This window comes from Podarcis cretensis, assembly GCF_951804945.1.
Source record: "Podarcis cretensis genome assembly, chromosome: 13".
Taxonomy (NCBI): domain Eukaryota; kingdom Metazoa; phylum Chordata; class Lepidosauria; order Squamata; family Lacertidae; genus Podarcis; species Podarcis cretensis.
In genome coordinates, this window is record NC_137182.1 from 17,784,864 (window position 1) to 17,811,027 (window position 26,164).

The following is a 26,164-nucleotide window of genomic DNA, read 5'->3' on the forward strand; positions in this document are numbered from 1 at the left end:
TAACAGATTGGACCAGGATGTCTCTGCAACTTCTGAGTTGGAACATAAATGGCGCTAACATTCCGGAGAAAAGGAGAAGGATATTTCATATTTTGAAAAAAGAACAATTGGACGTTATTTGCCTGCAAGAAACACACGTGACTAGGCTACATAGAAAAGTGTTAAGAAATAAAAGATTAGGCCAAGAATTTATTTCATCGGATCGGGTAAAGAAAAGAGGTGTGGTGATATATGCAAAAGAGAGCCTGTCACCAAAATTTTTATTTAAAGATGAACAAGGACGAATTTTGGCAATTGAGATCCAGACCCAAGGAGAAAAGTTTTTGTTATTAGGAATTTATGCACCAAATGAGGGAAAATAAGCTGCACGAGATTATGCTGGACTATCTGGACTATGACAACATCATCATGATGGGAGATATGAATGGAGTAGTATCAACCAATATGGACAAGTCACATAGCCAAAACGTGACAAAAGATGGCAGACTACCGAAAACATTCTTTGAAATGACTGACAACATGGACTTGATTGACATTTGGAGAACAAAGAACCCTCTAGGAAGAGAAGGAACATTCTTTTCTGAAGCCCAACTGACATGGACAAGAATCGACCAAATTTGGATAACTAGAGGCCTGACACCCAAGGTAAAAAAAGTGGAAATCTGCCCAAAGACCTGCTCTGACCATAATGCGGTGAAGATGGATATGAGATTAACCCCAACCGGCTCTTTTAGATGGAGAATGAATGACAATTTGTTTAGAGATCAGGACATTATTAAAAAGGCCCAAAAAGCTTTGAAGGACTATTTCGAGATAAACCTGAACACTACGGTGGAAAAAAGAACCGTCTGGGACGCAAGTAAGGCGGTTATGAGGGGATTTCTGATACAACAGAATACTATTAAGAAAAAAGCACAGAATGATAAGAAAGATAAGATCTTGGAGAAAATTAAAGAAGGTGAGAAGAAGCTAAGATCGAGACCGAAATCAAAGGAGATATTAAGAGAAATCAAACATTATCAAGCACAATATTCAAAACTGATAAACCAGGAAGTGGAATGGAAAGTTAAGTTAATGAAACAAAGATCCTTTGAATCGGCAAATAAATGTGGAAAGCTGCTAGCATGGCAGCTGAAAAAGAGACAAAAGCTGAACACAGTAACAAATTTAGAAATTGAGGGAAGAAACATTCAGAACCCAGTGGAAATCAGAAAGTGCTTCCAGAGATATTTCAAACAACTATATACTCAAGGGCCGCAAAATGAATCAGAGATAGAACAGTTTCTAAAGAAGAATGGTTTACCAAAGGTGTCTCTGCGGAACAGAACAATCCTGAATTATAAAATAACACAATTAGAGATCGAGGAGGCCATTCAGAACATGCAATTGGGCAAGTCTCCAGGACCAGATGGGCTTACCTCCAAATATTATAAGACATTGAAAGACTATTTGATACATCCATTAATGGAGGTTTGCAATGAAATTATGGAGGGGAAGAAGGCACCGGAGTCGTGGAAAGAAGCTTTCATCACATTGATACCCAAATTAGAAACTGAAAAGACACAACTTAAGAACTACCGCCCCATCTCTCTCCTAAATGTGGATTACAAAATATTTGCAGACATTTTAGCAAGTAGATTTAAAAAAGTTTTAAATGAAGTAATTCACAAGGACCAGGCAGGCTTTCTCCCAGGTAGACATTTGTTTGCAAACACGAGGAACATTATTGATATCTTGGAACTCTTGCAAACAAACATTAATACAAAAGCAGTGTTGATATTTATAGACGCGGAGAAGGCCTTTGACAATATCTCCTGGAAGTTTATGAAGAAAAATTTGGAAAGAATGGGAGTGGGGCGGGGGTTTCACAATGGGATAGAGGCAATTTATTCAGAGCAAAAGGCAAAATTGATAGTTAACAATGTGGTGACAGAAGAGATTAGAATTGAAAAAGGAACACGACAAGGTTGCCCTATATCCCCTTTGTTGTTTATATCGGTCCTGGAAGTGCTCTTGAATATGATCAGAGGAGACCGGTTGGTGGAAGGTATCCAGGTCGGAGCGAAACAATATAAACTGAAAGCATTTGCAGATGACCTAGTTTTGACCCTACAGGAGCCAGAGCCTAGTACTAAAAGGGTATTGCAATTGATTTATGAGTTTGGTCGAGTGGCAGGATTTAAACTCAATAAGCAAAAAACTAAGGTTTTAGAAAAAAATTTGACTTTTTTAGAATCAGAAAGGTTTCAGAAAGAGAGAGAATTAAATGTGGTTAAAAAAGTAAGATACCTAGGGGTAAACATAACAGTGAAGAACAGGAACTTATTTAAAGATAATTATGAAAAATGTTGGTCTGAAATTAAAAGGGATCTAGATGTTTGGTCAAGATTGAAACTTTCCTTGACAGGACGTATTGCTGCTATTAAGATGAATGTATTGCCAAAAATGTTGTTTTTGTTTCAAACTTTGCAGATTGTGGACAAAATGGAGTGTTTTGGGAGGTGGCAGAGAGATATTTCAAAATTTGTCTGGCAGGGCCAAAAGCCCAGAATTAAGTTTAAGATATTAACTGATGCTAAAGAAAGAGGGGGCTTTGCCCTGCCAGACTTAAAGTTGTATTATGAATCAGCAGCTTTCTGCTGGTTGAAAGACTGGCTACTTCTTGAGAACACTGATGTTCTAGATTTGGAAGGATTCAACAATGCGTTTGGGTGGCATGCATATCTGTGGTATGACAAGGCTAAAATACATAAGAATTTTAAGAATCATGTTGTCAGAAAAGCAGTATTTAATGTCTGGTTGAAATATAAAGACTTATTGGAAAACAAGACCCCAAGGTGGTTATCACCAATGGAGGCCAAGGCCGTGAAAAAACTCAATATGGAGGCCAAATGGCCGAAATATTGGGAAATAATAGAAAAAGATGGAGATAACTGGAGGTTGCAGAGTATGGAGAAAATAAAAGATAAAGTGCGAGATTGGCTACATTATGCTCAGATTAAAGAAGTTTTTAAGTTGGACAAAAAGGTAGGATTCCAGGTGGAAAAATCAAAGCTAGAAACAGAACTGTTAGATCCCAGCTCTAAGATACTTTCAAGAATGTATAATTTGCTGTTAAAATGGAATACACAGGATGAAACGGTTAAATCAGCTATGATAAAGTGGGCACAGGACATTGGCTATAACATCATGTTTGCTGACTGGGAAAGGTTATGGACCACAGGTTTGAGATTTACGGCATGTAATGCCTTGAAAGAAAATATTATGAAAATGATATACAGGTGGTACATGACCCCAGTCAAGCTTGCAAAGATATACCATTTATCTGACAATAAATGTTGGAAGTGTAAAGAAGCTGAAGGAACATTCTTTCACCTCTGGTGGACTTGCCCTAGAGTGAAGGTTTTCTGGGAAATGATTTATAATGAACTGAAAAAGGTATTTAAGTATACCTTCCTTAAGAAACCAGAGGCCTTTCTCTTGGGCATTGTTGGTCAGAGTCTGCAAAAGAAGGATCGAACCTTTTTTATGTATGCTACAACAGCAGCAAGGATACTCATCGCTAAAAGCTGGAAAACTCAAGAATTACCCACACTGGAAGAATGGCAAATGCAACTGATAGACTATATGGAACTGGCGGAGATGACGGGCAGAATCCGAGACCTGGGAGAAGAACTGGTGGAGGAGGATTGGAAGAAATTCAAAGACTATCTACAAAAATATTGTAAATTGTATGATTGTTAAGAAAGATGTAAGATTAGCAAAAATATGGCTTCAACAAACTAGGTATAAAAAATATAAATTTAAATTTAATTGGAAGATGAAAAGATAAATTTTGGATAAGTAATATTTTATAATTAAGTTTCAATAAGAGTATGGTAAATTTTACTACATGAATTAAACCAAGTTAATAATTTGCTGGTAAAATTTATGAATTTAGAAAGCAGGAACAAGGGTTGTGAGGAAGTCCAAAGATGAATATGAAATGTGGATTTTGGAAAAGATTGTCTTATTACCTATGTATTTTATTGTTAAACTAAAATTTAATAAATATTATAAAAAAAGAGATATTTGAAGATGAGTATCATATCTCCTCTCAGTCTCCTTTTTCCAGGCTAAACACACCCAGCTCCCTCAACCATTGCTCATAAGGCTTGGTTTCCCACCATCATCTTCCTGGCTGCCCTCCTCTGCACATGTTCAGCACACATTTTACCTCATGAAAATATAATGGTGGACTTTGCCAAAAGCCTGCCTGAACTCAAAATATACTATGACCACAGCATTCTCCTAATCCACTACATTTGTAATGCCATAAAAAATAAAATAAATGAGATTGGCCTGGTATGACTACAACAGGCCCAGGACAGAACCCTTTGGCACATCTGTGGCATCAGGAGATAATATCCCTATGCTATGAGGAGAAAATGAAAAGGAGGGAAATACCCCTCTTCCCAGAGAGAGTGACAGATGCCACATATACCTATTCTGAACTCATGCAGCTCAGAATTGTACATGCAGCTCTCTGTGTGAATGAAGAAGTACTTTCAGAAGAGCCAGGACAGAAATTCCCTACCTCAAGTTTTGTTTTAAATTTTGCCTCCCTTACAGGCCTGTGTTCTGAAGTCTAGTGCTGCATCCTTGGAATCCGAGAGTCAGGGCCGAGCTCACAATCCCCTTTGTGTCTCAAACTCTGCTCTTGAATGCACTTTCCTCTTCACAAAGCAGCATGTGAGAAAAGAGGGTTTAGGTGAAATCACAAGGGCAGTCATTGCCCTGGGTACAGTATTTTCCAGGGCACGTTTTGCTCCTCACACCACCCATGCCAGCCCTGTTCTGCTTTGCAAGTCCGATCCCACATCCCAGCCCCTCAAAGCAGCGTGGGGCTGGCAGGGCGTCAGGAGAATACGATGGGCATGTGCCCTTCCTGCTGCATCCTCCTCATGTCACCCTCCCAGCCTGTCACGGATGCTTTAGTTGTGATCCCTGCACTGCAGGTGGTCTAGCTTGATGACTTGTGGGGCCCCTTCCAATTCTACAATTCTCTGTTTATTTAGGTGAAAATATATAGGGGCCCTAAAAAGGCCTGCAGACAGGGCCCAACGGACCATTTGTCCATCATCACAGCCATGCCTTGAAGTCACTCAGAGTCTGCTCACAATTGTTCCTTTCCAGTCAAACTCTACCAGTGGCTAGAATTCATCTTGCCCCCATGGGCTTACCTCCCCCATGCCTGGCCTCACGTAACACCAGCTGATGGACATCTGAATGTGGTTTGGACCATGAGCCCAATGGAGAGGCTTGGTTGGCCTAAGTGCTGCAGGTCAGAGGTCCTTGTTGATTCCCAGCAAGGAGCTTTCTCTACCTGTGTAGATTCTCTTGAGTGATTGACAACTTTTAGGGTTCTGGATTGTGTAAGAAAGTACTGTAAGGACAGCAAGCTGCAGAGGCTCTCTTCTGAGAACCCAGTAGGTGATGAAACTGGCAGCAGGGATGCAATGGAGGGGAAGGGGCAACAGGCTTGTTTCTGCTCCCCCCTCATTACAATGCCTTGAAAACACTTGAAGGAGGCTGCTGAGGGATTATTCTGTGTGGATCATTGTCTCTGCTACTTCCAAAGGACCAGCTGAGGCAAAGGGATCATTATTCTCTCCCCTGTTATTATCAATTACATGGTAATAATCTGCTTCTGATTAGACCTCCCTAGACTTCCAGGAATCCAGTCTAAAAAGAATTAAAACCCTCTCTGCCATCCCCAGCAAATGCTAAGGTGCTGCTGACTCGTTTAGTGAGCTTTCCCCTGGAGTTGGATCCTAGGTCTTGGGAATTTCGCTGGTGCATTCGGAAAGTGCCATTTAAGGCAAGCTGCTGTACTGAGGCTGTTTCTAATGCCAATGCTGATTAGCTGTAAACAGGGAAATCTCTGTCTAGGAAAATGTATTGTTCCTAGTATGGCAGTGTTGATGCTGTTAATCTTGCTGCCTCAAATGGTGACTATGTCAAATGTCAATCGGAGCATCAGTCACCTCCATATCCCACACAAGTACTATCAGCCAGGTGACCTTATCATTGGTGCACTTGCTTCTCACATCGTGTCCTCTGTTGACTATGAAACCTTCATACAATGGCCATCCATCCATCAGATTCTTAATCCATTGTAAGTATTTCAATTTTTCAATTCCCATGTGATATTAATTCCTAAATTACCATGTGGGCTTAGAAATGCTTCCTATTTATTTTCGCTAAGGGGATTTATTACTTATAGGGAGGGGTGCAAAATATCCCCTCCTCCCACAGAACATAGGATCAGTCTTAGACTTAACCCTCTCCACCACCTGAATTTTAACATCTAAAATGATCAAGACAGACAATAAATTTCTAGTCAGGTTTGTAGGAACAAGGTGGATCATCCAGGATCCAGCTTTGAAGCAAAGAAAGAGCAGTCTTCCAGTCAGATACCACATGATGTTATGGGTGGTGTGTTTCTCTCCCACCCCCAAGCTCCCCCACCCCATTTTCCAGAGCAGTGCTTAACGGAGAGGAGGAGCCATGGCCACGACCAGTCACAGGGGTGTCATAATCTAGAGAGCCCAGCATTCTGATGTCAACAGGAAATGGGTGAATGGCCAGTAGGAACCATTGGGCTACCTAGCTCTGTCCTGTCTACACAGAGTAGCAGTGACTCTCCAGGATTTCAGACAGGGGTTTGCCCCAGCCCCACCTGTATCGTAAGCAGATGCTCTACCATTGGTTTTTTCAGAATCTTTACCGCCGATCATCTGATTGGCAAGTCCTAAGCTCTGTGATTTAACCCACAGCGCCACCTGCGTCCCACCCAAAAGTACACAGAGTAATTGTCAAAACATAACAGGCAACAGAAGGTTGCTTGGTATCGGGGACAATAGCTTCATTGATGCATGGGATACTGAGCATGAGGCTCCAGAAACCTGCAAGAGGGCAACAAGCTACAAGGAGGAAGCAGATGGAGGGAATGACTCCTAGTTTCATTTTTTCTCTACACAAAGGCACAGAGTATGGGAAACAAGCAAGATGAATGGGAGCTTTTAATACAGGATGGCAAATATGACCTAGTAGGTTAGTAGGCATTACTGAAAACTGGTGGGATGAGACTCATGACTGAAATGTAGGACTTGAGGGGCAATCTGTTTTAAAGGTGTAGACCAAACGGGATGGGAGGAGGAGCATTATATGTAAAGGATGTGTACACTTGTGAATCAATCCATGACCTGGAGCATGGAAAACAGATTGAAAGTATATGGTTAAAATCGAAGGAGGGAGTAATAAGAGTGACCTCCAAGCCAGACTGAAGACTTGGATGATGCCTTCCTAGAGTGGATTATGAAACATTCCAAAAGAAGAGCTATAATGGTCATAGGAGACCTCAACTTCCCCAATATCTGTTGGAACTCAAACTCTGCCAAGACTATAAGGTCCGACGAATTGCTCCATTGCATTGGGATTCAAGATTACTTTAATAGTTTGGAGAACTGAGTTAACAAAATGAATTTCAATAGGGACAAATGTAAGGTTCTGCACTTAGGCAGGAAGTACCTACATCACAAATATAAGCTGAAGGACACCTGGCTTACTAGGATCTAGCCATCTTAGTGGAACTCTAGCTTCACTTGAGTGAACAGTGTGGTGCAGTTTTTGGTGTGTGTGTGTGTGTTTAAACCAAATTCTTTATTGGTTTAATTATATCTGCCTCTAAGCTGCCTTGTTGCTCCCTAGCACTGAAAGGCAGGGAACCTAAGTTTCCTTAAGCAGATTCAGAAAAAATGGTACACAGCAAAACGCTTTGATGTCCAACTCTCATTGCAGTGTTGTACCAAAATACTATCAGCAAATTCTGGCCTTGGTGTTTGCAGTCAAGGAAATCAACAAGAATTCCCATATATTACCTAATGTCACATTAGGATTCCACATCTTTGATAGTTACTTCAGTGAAAGGATGACCTGCTGGGCCACTTTGGAGCTACTCTCTACACACTACAGATTTGTACCCAACTACCAGTGTAACAAACAGAAAAACCTGAGGGCTGTCATTGGGGGTCTTGACTTTGAGATTTCCCTCCACGTGGCAGCCATCTTAGGTGTCTACAAGATTCCCCAGGTAAGAGTCAAACATGGTGACTTCCCCTCATTCTTCTTTCCTCTGTCCTATCGAGAAAAGTTTTGCATTCCATCATAGCCCTCTTGACAATTCCAGATTGTATTTAATAAAAGCTTTCTTCCGTCTTCATCCATTTCCCAACATGTACAAGTTCTTCAGAAGGTATGAATGGAACATTTTGCAGATACAGTTGTACACACCTACTCTATATATGTGAACAGCTTGGTCTGCTGGCCTCAGGTAGACTCCAACCAGGATGAATTATGGAGGCTGGTCATCAGTTGCTTGCACATTACCCTAATTAATTTGATCAGGATAATTTGGGGCTGTCAGGGGTGCCATCAACAGGTCACCGGCTATCTACCTAGTGAAATCAGAGGAGCAGAGAGAGCTTTTCAATGGTTTCATTTTAATCCACAGGAAGACAGGAAGACTGGAAGGTATGCTCTCACCCTTGAGCTAATATTGCTCAGATTGCAACTCTACCCTGCACCGAAAATTTCTTCCTAGAAATCAGACATCTCCTGCTGCCTATGGTGGCTGCTAAGAACAATTCTATTTTGGGTTCTGCAGAGCGTGTCTGATCCTTGTGGAAGGAGGGGGCTCTGACAAACTCTCTCTTGAGAGAATGTCACTTGGCTGCTGTTTCTAAGAAATCTGACTCCTGTCTTTGTTCATTGCTACCTTGCCCTGGTTCTTCATCACCTATTATTTCCCAGGTCCTTTTTCGTTCTTGGGCGTGACCCGTCTCAAACCACCACACCATACCCACCAGTTCCTTCTCTCTGGAAGATATTGGGGTGCTGCTCTCCACCACACCTCCTCATCTGCCCATTCCATGAAGGGCTTACTAAGACAGCAGTTCCAAAGCACAATGGTTTAGTCATTGCTATCCACACATAATCAGTGTTTCTACTGCATTAATGGAAATTAAGTATCCGTTTCCTTCCAGCTCACTTATGGCTCCTTTGCCCCAGAGGATGCTGGTCAAAGCCAATCCACTCCTTTCTACCGGATGGTGCCCAATGAAGCCCATCAGTACACTGGGATTGTTGAGTTACTTCTTCACTTTGGATGGACGTGGGTTGGGTTGCTCACTGCGGGTAGTGAGAGTGGAGATAAATTTATGGAAATCCTGCAAACTCGGCTTTTCCAGAGAGGTATTTGCTTGGCCTTTTCAGAGCGAACTCCAAAAGGCTCATATTTTGAAGAGTATTATCACATGATTCCCCAGTGGCTCCAAGCCTATCTTGCTATTGCAGAAAGCAAAGCCAATGCTGTCATTGTCTATGGAGAAGCCAAATCCATGGGTTTTTTGCAACTATGGCTAGCGGCAGCGGGTGCAGAAAACATGACATCTATGGAGAAGGTATGGATTATGACTGCTCAACTGGATTTCTCAGCAGTGGCCTTTCAAATGAGCCAGAGTATGCAACCATTTCATGGTTCCATATGCTTCACAGTGCACTCAAAGGAGGTGCAAGGATTCAAGACCCTTCTTCGCTCACTCAATCCTTTCATGGCAGGTGAAGATGGTTTTCTTCAGCAGTTCTGGCTCCAGACATTCTACTGTTTCTTTTCAAAATCCAGTCCTGAGTTCAGTGAACCCTGCACTGGACAGGAGAAGCTGGACAGCCTCCCCTCTTCTGGCTTTGAGATGAGCATGACTGGCCACAGCTACAGCATCTACAATGCCGTCTATGTTGTGGCACATGCTCTACATGATGCCATGTACAGATCCAGGGCAAAACACAGAGAAATTGTGAGAAGATGGAGACCGCAGTTTCAGAAATTGCAGCCTTGGCAGGTAATGGCTCTTTTGTTGTTGTTGTATATCTTTTAAGTTTTATTTCATTTTATATTGTTGATAGAGCAAAGAGAACAATTTTAACAACAGTCAAAAATTGAAAGATGAATAACTGAACTGAAAAATAGGCAGGTAGGATGTGTATTTGCACGTGAGTTAAATAAAGACTTTAAAGTCCAAATTAAGTCCAATTTTATCAGATCACCAAGCATAGTTCCAGATTTGCCAGGTTTGTGGGGGGTTGTTTTGAAAACGCTGGTACTGCTGTATATGCCAAATCATATAAAACGTGTCTAGTCCTTGTCAAAATCTCAAATTATTTGTGATTATCTCTGTTATAGCTATATTCCAGAGTGTCCAGCATTAGATTTTTGGGCTGCTATAGATCAAAATTTGCCGTTATTATTGCTATTGTTATTATTTTGTGATTATATGAAATCTTGTCTACTGCCTTGGAAGAGGCAATGGCACTTTAAAAGGAGATGCTGAACCTAAGTTTGAGTTTTAAACAATTGTCCTCTTCCTACCATCTCGATGCAGCTCCACCCATTTCTTAGGAGAGTCTCATTTAACAATAGTGCGGGAGAAGAAGTGTCTTTTAGTGAGAAGAGGGAATTAGAAGCTGGTTTCGATATTACCAACTTGGTCACTTTCCCAAATAACTCCTTCATCAGAATGAAGGTTGGATGGATGAAATTGGATGCTCCCCCAGGAAAAGAGTTTTCCATCAATGAAGACAAAATGGTGTGGCACAGGAGTTTTCACCAGGTGGGGCATGATGTCAGGAAATTGCAACTCCAGTGTGTCCTAAATGTGATGCTTGCATCTTGGAAGCCTAGTGGAGACATGGATCCCCTATTTTTTCTCACTTGTTGTTTATGAAAACCTCTATGAATGTTGTAGGGTTCTGATGCCTTAAAGCAGGCCAGGACATAGTTTATCATTATATGGTTGTTTGTTTATTGCATTTTTAGTCCACCTTTCCTCCAAGGAGCTCAAGGCTGTGTGCTTACTTCCTGTTTTATCCTAACAACAACCCTGTAAGGTAGTGTAGACTGAGAGAAGCAGTGACTGGCCCAAGGTCACCCAATGAGTTTCATTTGTTTTTTTTATATAATAATTTTTTATTAGTTTTCCAATTTTAAAACAAAACAACAACAACAACATAAAAACGTCAACAAATACAAACAAGTACACAAATATAAGTTCTAAACCTCATTTTCATAAGCCTCCTTTCTCGGACTTCCCCATACCTCACCCTTTTTGCATCCTTATTTTACAATTTTGTCAGCAACCCTTTTAGCCAATTAAATTTAAATTTGTTATCTTTCTCAATTTCACCTTAAATCATCAAACATTTTCAGCTGTAATTCTGCATCTTCCTTCCCCTTGACATTTTAGCACTCATCAATATTGTAACAGTTCTTAAGATAAGCTTTGAACTTCTTCCAGTCTTCCTCCACCGTCTCTTTCTCTTGGTCACAGATTCTGCCAGTCATTTCTGCCAATCCCATAAAGTCAATCACTTTCGTCTGCCATTCTTCCAGTGTGGGGAGTTCTTGTGTCTTCCAATACTTTGCTAGAAGGATCCTTGCTGCTGTAGTGGCGTACATGAAAAAAGTCCTATCCTTCCTTGACACCAATTGGCCGACCATGCCCAAGAGAAATGCCTCTGGTTTCTTGTGAAAAGTACATTTAAGTACCTTCTTAATTTCATTATAAATCATTTCCCAAAAGGCTTTAATCTTTGGGCAGGTCCACCAAAGGTGAAAGAAGGTGCCTTCAGTCTCATTACATTTCCAACATTTATTATTGGGCAGATGATAAATCTTCGCAAGTTTGACTGGGGTCATGTACCACCTGTAAATCATTTTCATAATATTTTCTCTTAGGGCATTACATGCCGTGAATTTAATACCGGTGGTCCATAACTGTTCCCAGTCAACAAACATAATGTCATGACCAACGTCCTGTGCCCATTTAATCATGGCTGATTTAACTGTCTCATCTATTGCATTCCACTTCAGCAACAAATTGTACATTCTTGATACATTCTTAGTATTGGGTTCTAACAGTTCTGTTTCCAATTTCGATTTCTCCACCTGGAAGCCAATTTTCCTGTCTTGTTTAAAAGTTTCCATTATTTGGTAATAATGAAGCCAATCTCGCACCTTGGGCTTTAATTTCTCAAAACTCTGTAGTTTAAATTCACCACTTTCTTGCCAATGAGTTTCATTTGAACCCTGGTCTTCCACTTCCCTGTCGAGCACATTCTTTAAAGATTTCTAAGCCAGCAGAGTGTGACCTAAGCCAAACCTTCAACCACCCTCTTTTGGGAGAAAGAAAAGGGAGCTGAGCCTGGAGACAGACGAGGCAGACTTCTGCAGAGAATGCCTGGTTTGGAGGCTAGTAATTCTCAAGTTATAGTAGCAGAAGTCTGGCAGAGTCCAGCACTATCCTTGTTTTTGAGGCTGCTTAGGTTATGGAATGTGCGTGGCGCTGTGGTCTAAACCACAGTGCCTAGGGCTGGCCAATCAGAAGGTTTGCGTTTCGAATCCCAGTGACAGGGTGAGCTCCTGTTGCTCGGTCTCTGCTCCTGCCAACCTAGCAGTTCAAAAGCATGTCAAAGTGCAAGTAGATAAACAGGTACCGCTCCAGTGGGAAAGTAAACAGCATTTCCATGCGCTGCTCTGGTTTGCCAGAAGCGGCTTAGTCATGCTGGCCACATGACCCAGAAGCTGTACGCCAGCTCCCTCGGCCAATAAAGCGAGATGAGCGCCGCTACCCCAGAGTCATCCATGACTGGACCTGACGGTCAGGGGTCCCTTTACCTTAACTTGTGTTACAATTGTCTCTTGGCCCAGTGTATTTAGTCTGGGGTTCTCAGTCCCCAACATTTGTGTTTTTTCAGCTGGTAAAACTGAAGGAACCTGAAAGTGTATACAGTAGCTGCTTATTTAAATCACTTAGGATGTCAAAACATCCTTTCAACTCTACTTTAAAATCTTTTGAATTTTATAATAAATGTATTTTTCCAAATAATAGTATTATTTGGAAATAATAGTATTAATTGTTCAGGTGGACTCCCTCCCTCCCTTTGATCTTTTTAAAAAACACACACATTGAAATAGCCATTACTTCATTTTCAGAGCCATGAAAACATCTTCTGTATCATTAGATGCCATTAATGGCTGTTGACAGCTCATTGCTTTCAAAATTCTCTTAATATTCAGCAGGCCATTTCTCCCATCCACTTGATTCCTTGCAGCCCAGAAAATGGAGTTCAGGTTCTCCAGATGTCCATTGTTCCCCCTGTGCTGAACATTTTCTAATGGTTAATTAACATTCACAGGTGCCACCCCTCTCTCAATGCAACAAAAACTGCCCTTCTGGTACTAGGAGAAAAAAGAAGGAAGGGGAGAAGTTCTGCTGCTATGACTGTGCTCCATGTTCAGAAGGCAAGATTTCATACCAGAAAGGTAGGAGACATTAGGTAGCTTTCAGATATGTGTCATATTAGATTTCCTGTGAAGGCTCTGTGGCAGTTTGAAAGGTGTCACAGTTGCTGCTATTGATGTAGTTCTTATTTCCATGGACATTGAAGTTCACAGACTTGGAGCTCTTCATTGCAACCAGCTGATGGCACAGCAACAAGGCCCAGCATTTTCAAAGAGGTGCTTTGCAAGCCCGAATGATCAGATGATGGTTGGGGTTTACAAAGCACACTGTTACCTGCCCTACACCTAACATCAGAGATGACATCAGATACAGGGCCGGCAGGTGTAACTTGCTAAAATGGCCCCATGGGCCAGAGGTTTTCTATCACTGGATTAACTGGGTGGTGATGAAGATGAGTTGCGCTGGTGCACCTGCAGGGCACAGGCCTCCTGCTGTCTAGACCCACCCCCTTACTGTCCCGGCAAATGACTGTGAGATCATTGTCTGGGGGAGGGAGCTCCACAGCCCTTTCTCCCCATGCTATTCACTCCTGTGTCTGAAAAGGATTGTCTCTTGCACATCCAACTGGTAAGTCCCATACTGCCAGGAGGATGCATACCTACTCTTAAGTTGCACCCTTGAAGTGAATCCTTTCTTCTTTTCAGACATGAATGACTGTGTCGGATGCTCAGAAGATCACTATCCAAACAGGAACCAAACACAATGCATTCCAAAGTCCATCAGCTTCTTGACTTTGGAAGAACCGCTTGGTATGAGCTTAGCTTTTGGCTCCGTATTCTGCTCTTTGCTCACCATATTGTCCCTCGCCATCTTTCTGAAGCATCAGGACACACCGATTGTCAGGGCCAATAATCGGGACCTGACCTACGTTCTCTTCCTGTCTCTCCTTCTCTGTTTTCTCTGTCCCCTCATCTTCCTCAGCCGACCAGACAGAGTGACCTGCCTTGTCCGACAAATGGCTTTTGGCCTTGTTTTCACAGTGACTGTTTCTTGTGTGTTGGCCAAAACCATTACCGTTGTTCTGGCATTCATGGCCACCAAACCAGGATCCAGAATGAGGAAATGGGTGGGGAAAAGACTGGCAATCGCCATTGTGTTGACTTGTACTATTATCCAAGCTGGTATTTGCACTGTGTGGCTGGGAACCTCTCCCCCATTCCCCCATTTTGACAAGCACTCTGTGAGGGGAGAAATCATTCTGGAATGTAATGAAGGGTCAGCTGCCATGTTTTACTGTGTCTTGGGCTACATGGGCTTCCTGGCCATTGTCAGTTTTGTTGTAGCATTTTTAGCCAGGAAACTGCCTGCCAGCTTTAATGAGGCCAAATTCATCACCTTCAGCATGTTGTTATTTTGTAGTGTTTGGATCTCCTTTGTTCCGGTCTACCTGAGCTCCAAGGGAAAACACATGGTGGCTGTGGAGATCTTCTCCATCTTGGTCTCCAGTGCTGGTTTACTGGGTTCCATCTTTGCCCCCAAATGCTACATTATCATATTGAGGCCTGATCTGAATGACAAACAGCAGTTAATAAAGAAGAAATAGCAAAATATCCTGTTGTCACTCTTTTCTGTTACCCCAGAACATGGGTAATGATTTTGCTGCTGACTCCTTGATATAATTTCATTTTTTTTGTTTATTTAACTTGCTATGTTCATAAAAAAAAATTCAGATGGTTCTCCCTCACCCCCCCCCGAGATGTGGCCCCCACCTTTGGGAGCCCAAGGGCACAATTGGAAAACTGAGGAACTCTTGTGGTCACAAAAAGCCACCAATTTTACAGAGGAAAGTGTGGAGATGTCCAGAAACTCCACCTTCATCCTTTGTTGTAACTTGAATCCATTGGTTTGGGTTCTACTCTCTGTAGCAGGAGAAAAGCTTGCTGCATCTTCCATCTGACAGCCCTTGAGATATTTGAAGATGAGATATTTGAAGATATTTGAAGACGCAGGTGGCGCTGTGGGTTAAAGCCTCAGCGCCTAGGACTTGCCGATCGAAAGGTCGGCGGTTCGAATTCCTGCGGCGGGGTGCGCTCCCGCTGCTTGGTCCCAGCGCCTGCCAACCTAGCAGTTCGAAAGCACCTCCGGGTGCAAGTAGATAAATAGGGACCGCTTACCAGCGGGAAGGTAAACGGCGTTTCCGAGTGCGGCTCTGGCTCGCCAGAGCAGCAATGTCACGCCCGCCACGTGACCCGGAAGTGTCTCCGGACAGCGCTGGCCCCTGGCCTCTTAAGTGAGATGGGCGCACAACCCCAGAGTCTGTCAAGACTGGGCCATACGGGCAGGGGTACCTTTACCTTTTATCATATCTCCTCTCAGTCTCCTTTTTCCAGGCTAAACATACCCAGCTCCCTCAACCATTGCTCATAAGGCTTGGTTTCCCACCCATCATCTTCCTGGCTGCCCTCCTCTGCACATGTTCAGCACACATTTTACCAGCTTCCTCATGAAAATATCATGGGGGACTTTGAGAAAAGCCTGACTGAACTCAAAATAGACTATGACCACAGCATTCTCCTGATCCACCACATTTGTAATGCCATAAAAAAGAAAAGAAATGAGATTGGTCTGGTATGAGAAGAACAGGCCCAGGACAGAACCCTTTGGCATATCTGTGGCATCAGGAGATAATATCCCTATGCTATGAGGAGAAAATGAAAAGGAGGGAAATACCCATCTTCCCAGAGAGAGTGACAGATGCCACATATACCTATTCTGAACTCAGAATTGTACATGCAGCTCTCTGCGTGTATGAAGAAGTACTTGAAGAAGAGCCAGGACAGAAATTCCATGGGAAACACCCATGCCAGGCCTGTTCTGCTTTGCAGGTCCGATCCCACATCCCAGCCCCTCAAAGCAGAGTGGGGCTGGCAGGTTTTCAGGACGATGGGCCCTTCCTGCTGCATCCCCCTCATGTCACCCGCCCAGCTTGTCACGGATGCTTTAGTTGTGATCCCTGCATTCCAGGGGGTGGAGCTTGATGACCTTTGGGGGCTCCTTTCAATTCTACAATTCTCTGTTTATTTAGGTGAATATATATAGGGGCCCTAAAAAGTCCTGCAGACAGGGCCCAATGGACCGTATGTCCATCATCACAGCCATGCCTTGAAGTCACTCAGAGTCTGCTCACAATTGTTCCTTTCCAGTCAAACTCTACCAGTGGCTAGAATTCATCTTGGCTCCATAGGTTTACCTGCCCCATGCCTGGCCTCACATAACACCAGCTGATGGACATGTGAATGTGGTTTGGACCATGAGCCCAATGGAGAGACTTGGTTGGCCTAAGTGCTGCAGGTCAGAGGTCCTTGTTGATTCCCAGCAAGGAGCTTTCTCTACCTGCTCACACTCACTTGAGTGATTGACAACTTTTAGGGTTCTGGATTGTGTAAGAAAGTACCATAAGGACAGCAAGCTACAGAGGCTCTCTTCTGAGAACCCAGTAGGTGACGAAACTGGCTGCAGGGATGCAATGGAGGAGAAGGAGCAACAGGCTTGTTCCTGCTCCCCCCTCATTACAATGCCTTGAAAACACTTGAAGGAGGCTGCTGAGGGATTATTCTGTGTGGATCATTGTCTCTGCTTCTTCCAATGGAGCAGCTGAGGCAAAGGGATCATTATTCTCTCCCCTGTTATTATCACTTACATGGTAATAATCTGCTTCTGATTAGACCTCCATAGACTTCCAGGAATTCAGTTTAAAAAGAATTAAATCCTCTCTGCCATCCCCAGCAAATGCTAAGGTGCTGCTGACTCGTTTAGTGAGCTTTCCCCTGGAGGTGGATCCTAGGTCTTGGGAATTTAGCTGGTGCATTCGGAAAGTGCCATTTAAGGCAAGCTGCTGTACTGAGGCTGTTTCTAATGCCAATGCTGATTAGCTGTAAACAGGGAAATCTCTGTCTAGGAAAATGTATTGTTCCTAGTATGGCAGTGTTGATGCTGTTAATCTTCTTGCTGCCTCAAATGGTGAATCTGTCAAATGTCAATCGGAGCATCAGTCACCTCCATATCCCACACAAGTACTATCAGCCAGGTGACCTTATCATTGGTGCACTAACTTCTCACATCGTGTCCTCTGTTGACTATGAAACCTTCATACAATGGCCATCCATCCATCAGATTCTTAATCCATTGTAAGTATTGCATTGTAAATTTCCATGTCATATTAATTCCTAAATTACCATGTGGGCTTAGAAATACATCCTATTTATTTTTGCTATGGGAATTTATTACTTCTAGGGAGGGGTGCAAAATATCCCCCCTCCGAACATGGATTCAGTCTTCAACTTAACCCTGCAAACCACCTGAATTTTAAAATCTAAAATGTTCAACACAAACAATAAATTTCTAGTCAAGCTTGTAGGAATGAGGTGGATTATCTAGATTGAGCTTGGAAGCAAAGAAAGAGGAATCTTGCAGAGAGATACCACATTATGTTCTGGGTGGTGTGTTTCTCTCTCACCCCCAAGCTCCCGCACCCCATTTTCCAGAAGAAGAAGAAGCGTTTGGATTTGATATCCCGCTTTACCATTATCCTAAGGAGTCTCAAAGCGGCTAATGATCTCCTTTCCCTTCCTCCCCCATAACAAACACTCTGTGAGGTGAGTGAGGCTGAGAGACTTCAGAGAAGTGTGACTAGCCCAAAGTCGCCCAGTAGCTGCATGTGGAGGAACGGAGAATCGAACCTGGTTCAGCAGATTACGAGTCCACTGCTCTTAACCACTACACCACACTGGCGTAACGGAGAGAAGGAGCCATGGCCACGACCAGTAACATGGGTACCATAATCTAGAGAGCTCAGCATTCTGATGTCAACAGGAAATGGGTGAACAGCCAGTAGGAACCATTGGTCTACCTAGCTCAGGCCTGTCTACACAGAGTAGCAGTGGCTCTCCAGATTTCAGACAGGGGTCTGCCCCAGGCCCACCTGTATCGTAACCAGATGCTCTACCATTGGCTTTTTCAGAATCTTTACCACCGACCATCTGATTGGCAAGTCCAAGGCTCTGTGATTTAACCCACAGCGCCACCTGCGTCCCACCCAAAAGTACACAGAGTAATTGTCAAAACATAACAGGCAACAGAAGGTTCGCTGGTATCGGTAGTTTCATTTTTCTCTACACAAAGGCACAGAGTATGGGAAACAAGCAAGATGAATGGGAGCTTTTAATACAGGATGGCAAATATGACCTAGTAGGTTAGTAGGCATTACTGAAAACTGGTGGGATGAGACTCATGACTGAAATGTAGGACTTGAGGGGCAATCTGTTTTAAAGCTGTAGACCAAACGGGATGGGAGGAGGAGCATTATATGTAAAGGATGTGTACACTTGTGAATCAATCCATGACCTGGAGCATGGAAAACAGATTGAAAGTATATGGTTAAAATCAAAGGAGGGAGAAATGAGAGTGACCTCCAAGCCAGACTGAAGACTTGGATGATGCCTTCCTAGAGTAGATTATGAAACATTCCAAAAGAAGAGATATAGTGGTCATAGGAGACCTCAACTTCCCCAATATTTGTTGGAACTCAAACTCTGCCAAGACTGTAAGGTCCGACCAATTGCTCCATTGCATCAGGATTCAAGATTGCTTTAACAGATTGGAGAACTGAGTTAACAAAATGAATTTCAATAGGGACAAATGTAAGGTTCTGCACTTAGGCAGGTAGTACCTACTTCACAAATATAAGCTGAAGGACACCTGGCTTACTAGGATCTAGCCATCTTAGTGGAACTCTAGCTTCACTTGAGTGAACAGTGTGGTGCAGTTTTTGGTGTGTGTGTGTGTGTTTAAACCAAATTCTTTATTGGTTTAATTATATCTGCCTCTAAGCTGCCTTGTTGCTCCCTAGCACTGAAAGGCAGGGAACCTAAGTTTCCTTAAACAGATTGACAAAAAATGGTACACAGCAAAACACTTTGATGTCCAACTCTCATTGCAGTGTTGTACCAAAATACTATCAGCAAATTCTGGCCTTGGTGTTTGCAGTCAAGGAAATCAACAAGAATTCCAATATATTACCTAATGTCACATTAGGATTCCACATCTTTGATAGTTACTTCAGTGAAAGGATGACCTGCTGGGCCACTTTGGAGCTACTCTCTACGCACTACAGATTCGTACCCAACTACCAGTGCGACAAACAGAAAAATCTGATGGCCGTCATTGGGGGACGTGACTTTGAGATTTCCCTCCACATGGCAGCCATCTTAGGTGTCTACAAGATTCCCCAGGTAAGAGACAAACATGGTGACTTCCCCTCATTCTTCTTTCCTCTGTCCTGTTGAGAGAAGTTTTGCATTCCATAATAGCCCTCTTGACAATTTCTGAATGTATTCAATAAAAGCTTTCATCCGCCTTCATCCATTTCCCAACGTATGCATGTTCTTCAGGCGGTATGAATGGAACATTTTGCAGATACACTTGTACACACCTACTCTATGCATGTGAACAGCTTGGTCTGCTGGCCTCAGGTAGACTCCAACCCAGATGAATTATGGAGGCTTCTCAGTCACTTGCCCATTACCTTAATTAATTTGATCAGGATAATTTAGGGCTGTCAGGGGTGCCGTCAACAGGTCACCAGCTATCTACCTAGTGAAATCAGGGGAGCAGAGAGAGCATTCAATGGTTTCATTTAAATCCACAGGAAGACAGGAAGATGGGAATGTATGCTCTCACCCCTCAGCTAATGTTGTTCAGAGTCCCACTCCACCCTGCACTGACAATTTCTTCCTAGAAATCAGACCCCTCCTGCTGCCTATGGTGGCTGCTAAGAACAATTCTCCTTTGGGTTCTGCAGAGCATGTCTGGTCCTTGTGGAAGGAGGGGGCTCTGACCAACTCTCTCTTGAGAGAATGTCACTTGGCTGCTTTTTCCTTCTCAGGTGTGACCCATCTCAAACCCCCACACTGTACTCTCCCCCCTTCCTTCTTTCTGGAAGGTTCTTGGAGTGCTGCTCTCCACCACTACTCCTCATCTGCCCATTCTCTGACGGGCTTACTAAGACGGTGCGTCCAAAGCCCAATTGTTTTGTCATTGCTATCCACACATAACCAATGTTTCTACTACATTAATGGGAAATAAGTGTCCATTTCCTTCCAGCTCACTTATGGCTCCTTTGCCCCAGAGGATGCTGGTCAAAGCCAATCCACTCCCTTCTACCGGATGGTGCCCAATGAAGCCCATCAGTACACTTGGATTGTTGAGTTACTTCTGCGCTTTGGATGGACATGGGTTGGGTTGCTCGCTGCGGATAGTGAGAGTGGAGAGAAATTTATGCAAATCCTGCAAACTCTGCTTTTCCAGAGAGGCATTTGCTTGGCCTTTTCAGAGAGAACTCCAAAAGGCTCATATTTTGAAGAGTATTATGACAGGATTTCCCAGTGGCTCCAAGCCTATCTTGCTATTGCGGAAAGCAAAGCCAATGCTGTCGTTGTCTATGGAGAAGACATGTCCATGTTTTTTTTACAACTATGGCTAGCGCCAGGGGGTGCAGAAAACGTGACATCTATGGAGAAGGTATGGATTATGACTGCTCAACTGGATTTCTCAGCAGTGGCCTTTCAAATGAGCCAGAGTATGCAACCATTTCATGGCTCCATCTGCTTCACAGTGCACTCAAAGGAGGTGCAAGGATTCAAGACCCTTCTTCACTCCCTAAATCCTTTCATGGCAGGTGAAGATGGTTTTCTTCAGCAGTTCTGGCTCCAGACATTCTATTGTTCTTTTTCAAAATCCAGTCCTGAGTTCAGTGAACCCTGCACTGGACAGGAGAAGCTGGACAGCCTCCCCTCGTCTGGCTTTGAGATGAGCATGACTGGCCACAGTTACAGCATCTACAATGCTGTCTGTGTTGTGGCACATGCTCTGCATGATGCCATGTACAGATCCAGGGCAAAAGACAGAGGAATTGTGAGAAGATGGAGACCGCAGCTTCAGAAATTGCAGCCTTGGCAGGTAATGGCTCTTTTGTTGTTGTTGTTGTTGTATTTCTTTTAAGTTTAATTTCATTTTATATTGTTCATAGAGCAAAGAGAACAATTTTAACAACAGTCACTAATTGAAAGATGAATAACTGAACTGAAAAATAGGCAGGTAGGATGTGTAGTTGCACATGAGCTAAATAAAGACTTTAAAGTCTAAATTAAGTCCAATTGTATCAGATCACCAAGCATAGTTCCAGATTTGCCAGGTTTTGGGGGAGGGGGTTGTTTTGAAAACATTGGTTCTGCTGTATATGCCAAATCATATAAAACGTGTCTAGTCCTTGTAAAAATCTCAAATTATTTGTGATTATCTTTGTTATAGCTATATTCCAGAGTGAGTTATACAAAGTGTCCAGCATAAGATTTTTGGGTTGTGTTCTATTGAGTTGCAATTACTATGAATGCTGCCACTTTAATCTTGCCAATTGTTTTGGCAATATATTTAAAATGGTATAATCAGGAATACACAGTGACATTTATTTTGGACAACAAACCATCTTTTTGTAGTAATATTTATCATTTCTGAGAAAATCGGACACAACCCACTCACCTGAGCTTCAGCTCTTCAAAACAGCTAGGTGTGATATTGTCAATGGCAATTTCTATCTCAACTAGAGTTTTAACAGGAACACCTGTTTTGCCAGTTCCTCCCTCAGTCTATCCCTCCCCCCATTTTCCTGTTCTTTCATTTTTACACTCTTCATTGAACTTCATGGATGTTTGCATGATGATTTTGGAACTCCTGTTTACGCTCTGAAATACATATACAGTGTGGCTTAGTCCTATACGGAGGAATCTGCAGAGGAAAGAGAGATCAAAATTTACTGTTATTATTGCAATAGTTATTATTTTGTGATTATATGAAATCTTGCCTATTGCCTTGGAAGAGGCAATGGCACCTTAAAAGGCGATGCTGAACATAAGGTTGAGTTTTAAACAATTGTCCTCTTCCTGCCATCTTGATGCAGCTCCACCCATTTCTTAGGAGAGTCTCATTTAACAACAGTGCGGGAGAAGAAGTGTCTTTTAGTGAGAACAGGGAATCTGAAGCTGGTTTCGATATTACCAACTTGGTCACTTTCCCAAATAACTCCTTCATCAGAATGAAGGTTGGATGGATGAATTTGGATGCTCCCCCAGGAAAAGAGTTTTCCATCAATGAAGACAAAATGGTGTGGCACAGGAGTTTTGACCAGGTGGGGCATGATTTCAGGAAATTGCAACTCCAGTGTGTCCTAAATGTGATGCTTGCATCTTGGAAGCCTAGCGGAGACATGGATCCTGCATTTTTTCTCTCTTGTTTATGAAAACCTCTATGAATGTTGTGGGGCTCTGATGAGTTGAAGCATCATAGTTCATTATTATATGCTTGTTTGTTTATTGCATTTTTATTCCACCTTTCCTTTGCTTACTTCCCATTTCATCCTAACAACCAACAACCCTGTAAGGCAGTGTAGACTGAGAGCAGCAGTGACTGGTCCAAGGTCACCCAATGAGTTTCATGGCCAAGTGGGGATTTGAATCCTGGTCTTCCACTTCCCTGTCTAGCACATTCTTTAAAGATTTCTAGGCCAGCAGAGTGTGACCTAAGCCTAACCTCCAACCAACTTCTTTGGGGAGAAAGAAAAGGGAGCTGAGCCTGGAGACAGACGAGGCAGACTTCTGCAGAGAATGCCTGGTTTGGAGGCTAGTAATTCTCAAGTTATAGTAGCAGAGGTCTGGCAGAGTCCAGCACTATCCTTGTTTTTGAGGCTGCTTAAGTTGTGGAATGTGTGTGGTGCTGTTATCTAAATCACAGAGCCTAGGGCTGGCCGATCAGAAGGTTGGCGGTTCGAATCCCAGTGACAGGGTGAGCTCCCATTGTTCGGTCCCTGCTCCTGCCAACCTAGCAGTTCAAAAGCATGCCAAAGTGCAAGTAGATAAATAGGTACTGCTCCAGTGGGAAAGTAAACAGCCATTCCATACGCTGCTCTGGTTTGCCAGAAGCGGCTTAGTCATGCTGGCCACATGACCCAGAAGCTGTATGCCAGCTCCCTCGGCCAATAAAGCTAGATGAGCGCCGCTACCCCAGAGTCATCCATGACTGGACCTGACGGTCAGGGGTCCCTTTACCTTAACTTGTCTTACAATTGTCTCTTGGCCCAGTGTATTTAGTCTGGGGTTCTCAGTCCCCAACATTTGTGTTTTTTCAGCTGGTAAAACTGATGGAACCTGCTTATTTAAATCACTTAGGATGTCAATACATCCTTTCAACTCTACTTTAAAATCTTTTGAATTTTATAAGAAATGTATTTTTCCAAATAATAGTATTATTTGGAAATAATAGTATTATTTGTTCAGGTGGACTCCCTCCCTCCCTTTGATTGTTTTTAAAAAACACACACATTCAAATGGCCATTACTCCATTTTCAGAGCCACGAAAACATCTTCTGTCTCATTCGATGCCATTAATGGCTGTTGACAGCTCATTGCTTTCAAAATTCTCTGAATATTCAGCAGGCCATTTCTCCCATCCACTTGATCCCTTGCAGCCCAGAAAATGGAGTTCAGGTTCTCCAGATGTCCATTGTTCCCCCTGTGCTGAACATTTTCTAATGGTTAATTAACATTCACAGGTGCCACCCCTCTCTCAATGCAACAAAAACTGCCCTTCTGGTACTAGGAGAAAAAAGAAGGAAGGGGAGAAATTCTGCTGCTATGACTGTGCTCTGTGCTCAGAAGGCAAGATTTCATACCAGAAAGGTAGGAGACATTAGGTAGCTTTCAGATATGTGTCATATTAGATTTCCTGTGAAGGCTAAGTGGCAGTTTGAAAGGTGTCACAGTTGCTGCTATTGATGTAGGTCTGATTTCCATGGTGATTGAAGTTCACAGACCTGGAGCTCTTCATTGCAACCAGCTGATGGCCCAGCAACGAGGCCCAGCGTTTTCAAAGAGGTGCTTTGCAAGCCTGAATAATCAGATGATGGTTGGGGTTTACAAAGCACACTTTTACCTGCCCTACACCTAACATCAGATACAGGGCTGGTAGGTGTAACGTGCTAAAATGGCTCCATGGGCCAGAGGTTTTCTATCACTGGATTACCTGGGTGGTGATGAAGATGAGTTGCACCGGTGCGCCTGCAGAGCACAGGCCTCCTGATGTCCAGACCCACCACCTTACTGTCCCGGCAAGCGACTGTGAGATCATTGTCTGGGGGAGGGGGGGTCCACAGCCCTTTTTCCCGATGCTGTTCACTCCTGTGTCTGAAAAGGATTGTCTCTTCCACATCCAACTGGTAAGTCCCATACTGCCAGGAAGATGCATACCTACTCTCAAGTTGCACCCTTAAAGGGAATCCTTTCTTCTTTTCAGACATGAATGACTGTGTCGGATGCTCAGAAGATGACTTTCCAAAGAGGAACCAAACACAATGCATTCCAAAGTTCATCACCTTCTTGACTTTTGAAGAACCGCTTGGGATGAGCTTAGCTTTTGGCTCCGTATTCTGCTCTTTGCTCACCATATTGTCCCTCGCCATCTTTCTGAAGCATCAGGACACACCGATTGTCAGGGCCAATAATCGGGACCTGACCTACGTTCTCCTCCTGTCTCTCCTTCTCTGTTTTCTCTGTCCCCTCATCTTCCTCAGCCGACCAGACAGAGTGACCTGCCTTGTCCGACAAATGGCTTTTGGTGTGGTTTTCACAGTGACTGTTTCTTGTGTGTTGGCCAAAACCATTACCGTTGTTCTGGCATTCATGGCCACCAAACCAGGATCCAGAATGAGGAAATGGGTGGGGAAAAGAGTGGCAAGTGCCATTGTGTTGACTTGTACTATTATCCAAGCTGGTATTTGCACTGTGTGGCTGGGAACCTCTCCCCCATTCCCCCATTTTGACAAACACTCTGTGAGGGGAGAAATTATTCTGGAATGTAATGAAGGGTCAGCTGCCATGTTTTACTGTGTCTTGGGCTACATGGGCCTCCTGGCCATTGTCAGTTTTGTTGTAGCATTTTTAGCCAGGAAACTGCCTGACAGCTTTAATGAGGCCAAATTCATCACCTTCAGCATGTTGTTATTTTGTAGTGTTTGGATCTCCTTTGTTCCGGTCTACCTGAGCTCCAAGGGAAAGCACATGGTGGCTGTGGAGATCTTCTCCATCTTGGTCTCCAGTGCTGGTTTATTGGGTTCCATCTTTGCCCCCAAATGCTACATTATCATATTGAGGCCTGATCTGAATGACAAACAGCAGTTAATAAAGAAGAAATAGCAAAGTACCCTCTTGTCACTCTTTTCTGTTACCTCAGAACATGGGTAATGATTTTGCTGCTGACTCCTTGATATAATTTCATTTTATTTGTTTGTAGAACTTGCTATGTGCATAAAAAAAATCAGATGGTTCTCCCCCACCCCCCGAGATGTGGTCCCCACCTTTGGGAGCCCAAGGGCACAACTGGAAAACTGAGGAACTCTTGTGGACACAAAAAACCACCAATTTCACAGAAGAAAGTGTGGAGATGCCCAGAAACTCCACCTCCATCCTTTCTTGTAACTTGAATCCATTGGTTTGGGTCCTACTCTCAGTAGCAGGAGAAAAGCTTGCTGGATCTTCCATCTGACAGCCCTTGAGATATTTGAAGATGGGTATCATATCTCCTCTCAGTCTCCTTTTTCCAGGCTAAACATATCCAGCTCCCTCAACCATTGCTCATAAGGCTTGGTTTCCCACCCATCATCTTCCTGGTTGCCCTCTTCTGCACATGTTCAGCACACATTTTACCAGCTTCCTCATGAA

The 26,164-nt window shown here is 43.2% G+C and overlaps 2 protein-coding genes across 2 annotated transcripts; both read left to right on the forward strand.

Annotated features, from left to right (window-relative positions):
• Positions 1-7,972: 7,972 nt before the first annotated feature.
• Positions 7,973-14,943, forward strand: LOC307200532 (vomeronasal type-2 receptor 26-like; the record flags this gene model as incomplete). Its single annotated transcript, XM_079949068.1, has 6 exons — positions 7,973-8,134; positions 9,087-9,214; positions 9,725-9,865; positions 10,499-10,709; positions 13,294-13,420; positions 14,045-14,943. 6 exons carry the CDS (start codon positions 7,973-7,975, stop codon positions 14,941-14,943), a joined length of 1,668 nt encoding a protein of 555 aa, XP_079805194.1.
• Positions 14,944-19,048: 4,105 nt separating this feature from the next.
• On the forward strand, positions 19,049-25,639 carry LOC307201069 (vomeronasal type-2 receptor 26-like; the record flags this gene model as incomplete). Its single annotated transcript, XM_079950202.1, has 5 exons — positions 19,049-19,630; positions 20,502-21,356; positions 22,354-22,581; positions 24,001-24,127; positions 24,741-25,639. The coding sequence occupies exons 1-5, from the start codon at positions 19,319-19,321 to the stop codon at positions 25,637-25,639; spliced, it is 2,421 nt and encodes an 806-aa protein (XP_079806328.1). The 5' UTR covers positions 19,049-19,318.
• Between the last annotated feature and the right edge of the window lie 525 nt (positions 25,640-26,164).